The following is a 3,169-nucleotide window of genomic DNA, read 5'->3' as shown; positions in this document are numbered from 1 at the left end:
TCTGGGCATAGCACCAGGTCCAGGTGTAGCACCAGGTCCAGGTGTAGCGCTCAGGCCCGGGTGTAGCACCAGGTCTGGGCATAGCACCAGGTCCAAGTGTAGCGCTCAGGCCCAGGTGTAGCACCAGGTCTGGGCATAGCACCAGGTCTGGGCATAGCACAAGGTCCAGATGTAGGACCAGGCCCAGGTGTAGCACCAGGTCCGGGTGTAGCGCTCAGGCCCAGGTGTGGGTGGAAGTCCTGCCCCCCAGGGCCTGCTGAAGCCACCCCTGCAAAAGCAAAGTACCGCCTCACGTTTGTAAAGTTTAACCGGCCAACGTGTCCTTTGAAGGACTGTTCAGTGCGGCTTTTCTTAAGGCTGTGTTTGTTGCGTAGCGACAAGAATGGTGAGATGGACCAGCAGCGGGAACAGTATGAAAAGCTGAAATGGAAGCTGGAGAGAAGGCTTCAGGAGCTCGACGGAGAACTCGCTCTGCAGAGGCAGGTAGGACGCGTGGGTGCGGGCGTCAGAGCCCTTCCTGGGGCTGCGCTGCCCAGAATGCACCAGGACAGGGAGGGCGGCCGTCTTGTCGCTGTCTGGTGTCTGTGGGATCACAGCTGGGTGACTGGGCAGGTGTCCCCGCTTCGGTGGCGGTCTGTAGGGGAATCTGGTGGCGTGTCTGTCTTCTCCGAAATCACTGCACAGTGGTCTCGTCCCTCAGAAATGAGCAGACATTTTCTCTCTTATTTATTGTATTTTAGAAAAAAGTTTCATAAAGTTTAAATTTTAATTATTTACTGTAGAAAAGAACTGGGAACTCAAATTGTGATAACTATATATTTCTTTTAGCAGAATAGGTGATTATAAATTAAGATATAGATGTGTCAACTGACAGGTGACACTTCAACCTGCCGCCAAAATCTCCTCTCGGTTTCGTTGAGACTCAGCCTAACCTCTGAAAGACTCAGCTGTGTTGGGGTCTGGTCAGAGGACAGTGTCTGTGTTTATGGCCAGAGACTGTGTGTCGGGGGGGCATGTGGCTGCAAGAATGCAGTGATGGGTCCCCGGTCTCTTTCCAGGGAGTGCTGAGCTTGTGTCATTGTAGCAATGGCTGGTGTTTAAGGAACACCATGAGGCTCCCGTGCACGTGTGTGAATTTGTCTGCTTGTCACAACAGAAGCACAGGTTCAATCTGCATTTTACAGAGGCCCAGCAGCATTCAGTCACCTGCCCAAGATCCCCTTAACCAGTGGCAGAGCTGTCATTTGAGTCCAAGACACTCCAGTTTGTGAACTCTTGGCCACTGTTAGCTGCCCGTGATGGTTACTCAAGTCTCATTTTTAGACCCATGTCTGTGGCCCGGAAGTCAGCCTGTGCTATGTCCCTGTCCGTCTCGCCCCTTCTCAGAGGGGTGCTGAGTGAGCCATTGAGCTGGGGTGGGGGGTTGCACATGGGGCTCACAGAGGGTTCAGGGGGGCTGGGGTGGGGACTGCGCGTGGGCCTTTGTCCAGGGACATGACACGGTCTCGGGGGCTTTGAGCACAGGGCACTGTGAGCTTAGTTGTGATTTTATTTATTTTTTATTTAATTTTTTAAAAAGATTTTATTGGGGAATTGGGGGACGGGAACAGCATTGGGGAATCGGGGAAGGGGAACAGACAAGTTGCCGTCCTTTTGTTCTTCAGTCTAGTTGTGGAAGACGTCGCTTCACTCGCCCATGTTGGTATTATCATTGTGCTCTTCCTGGGTGAGGCAGTCGCTCGCCGGCCATTGGATGGCTGCTCACGGTGGCTCTTGGCAGCTCACACCAGCTGCTGGCCGCTCATGCTGGCTGCCGGCCATTCACGGTAGCTCATGGCAGTCCACGGCAGCCCCATTGCACCCTACACCATCGCTGGCGACTCACAGCAGCCCAGCTCCAGGTCGAGCTGTTGTTCACCATCTTAGCTGAAGAGGGCAGTGTCACTGGCCCTCATGTGGGGTCTGAACCGGGGCCCTGCTGCTCAGAACTGGCGTCCCAAGTGAACTCTTAACCAACGAGCCACTCAGCCGGCCCTTAGTTGTGATTTTAAAAGGTCACCTGATGTTGCGCTGAGGACAGACTGTGGGGCCGGTGATGCAGAGACAGTGAGGCGGCTGCTGCAGCCCCGGTGGTAGGTGGGGGTGTGGGCCGGTGGGAGCCCCGGGGAAGCAGGCAGGCTCTGGATACACCTGGATGGCAGAGCCAGCGACACGATGTTGGGTCAGTGGGTGAGAGAGGCAGGTGCTGAGGACACATGGTGTGGGGCTGAGCACTTGTATTGAGACGGGGACCTTCTTTGGTCAGGTTGCATGGGAGGTGGCTCCTGCACTGCTAGGTAGGTGCTGGAGGTCGGGGCGGGGGGCACAGGTACACGGCGGGGAGCCTGGGGCATCCCCGAAGGGCCGTGTAGACAGAAGAGCTGAGCCTTGCATGCGAGGATGGGGGAGGTGAGGGCTGACTTCCCCCGGCCCTGGGCACAGGCCGGGCTCTGCCTGGCCCCTGGCAGCTGCAGTGCTTTGAGCACAGACCCGATGCTCAGGCATTTTGTGCCGCGTTCTGATGGGCGAATGTCCGTGCTTTTCACAGTCGGCTGCCGAAGGGTTATTTGGCTTCTCGAAGGATAACAACAGTGAAGCGTGGGTTTTCAGTTGTACTTCTGCGCAGGGCCTCTTAGGCCCCACTTGACCTTCAGACAGCGGGAGGGGACAGCCAGGCACTTATCCTTGGGCGGGTTGCGGCCTGGGCTGCGCGGCTTCCCCGGCGTCCCCAGCGTCAGGGGCAAGCTGGCAGCTCCCAGGGGAGGTGGGAACCAGCGAGCTTGAAGGAGGCTGGAAGTGCTGGGCTCCCGGCTCCAACCCCCTTGGACAGGACCTGACGGGGCTGGGGGCCCAGGACTCACCCTGAGGGCGCTCTGGCGGGAAGGAGGCTCTTCCCAGCAGGAGTGAGCCAGGAGCGGGGAAGCCGGCACCCAAGCGTCCCCAGGGCCGCATGGGGCCCGTGAGGGGCAGTCCCAGTGACAGCTGTGCAGCAGCCCATGGGGGAGACCGACTGGAGCGCGGAGATGGTGGCTCCAGAGGAACCGTAAGGTCCCACTGTGGGGCACGTCCTAGGAAGGGGCGCCACTAGGAAAATGAGGGGACAAAACAGAGAAGCAGAGAGAGGAGGGGC

The 3,169-nt window shown here is 57.8% G+C and overlaps 1 protein-coding gene across 1 annotated transcript in view; it reads left to right on the top strand.

Moving 5' to 3' along the window:
• Nucleotides 1-3,169, top strand: part of CCDC57 (coiled-coil domain containing 57) — a 104,951-nt gene that overhangs the window by 6,139 nt on the left and 95,643 nt on the right. The window contains exons 3-4 of the mRNA XM_019661855.1: nt 351-760; nt 3,010-3,082. Of these exons, the coding sequence (XP_019517400.1) occupies nt 351-760; nt 3,010-3,082 (483 nt within the window). The remainder of the gene's footprint in view (nt 1-350; nt 761-3,009; nt 3,083-3,169) is intronic.

This window comes from Hipposideros armiger, unplaced genomic scaffold (assembly GCF_001890085.2).
Source record: "Hipposideros armiger isolate ML-2016 unplaced genomic scaffold, ASM189008v1 scaffold_362, whole genome shotgun sequence".
Lineage (NCBI taxonomy): Eukaryota > Metazoa > Chordata > Mammalia > Chiroptera > Hipposideridae > Hipposideros > Hipposideros armiger.
This window is presented reverse-complemented; position numbering and strand designations above follow the sequence as displayed.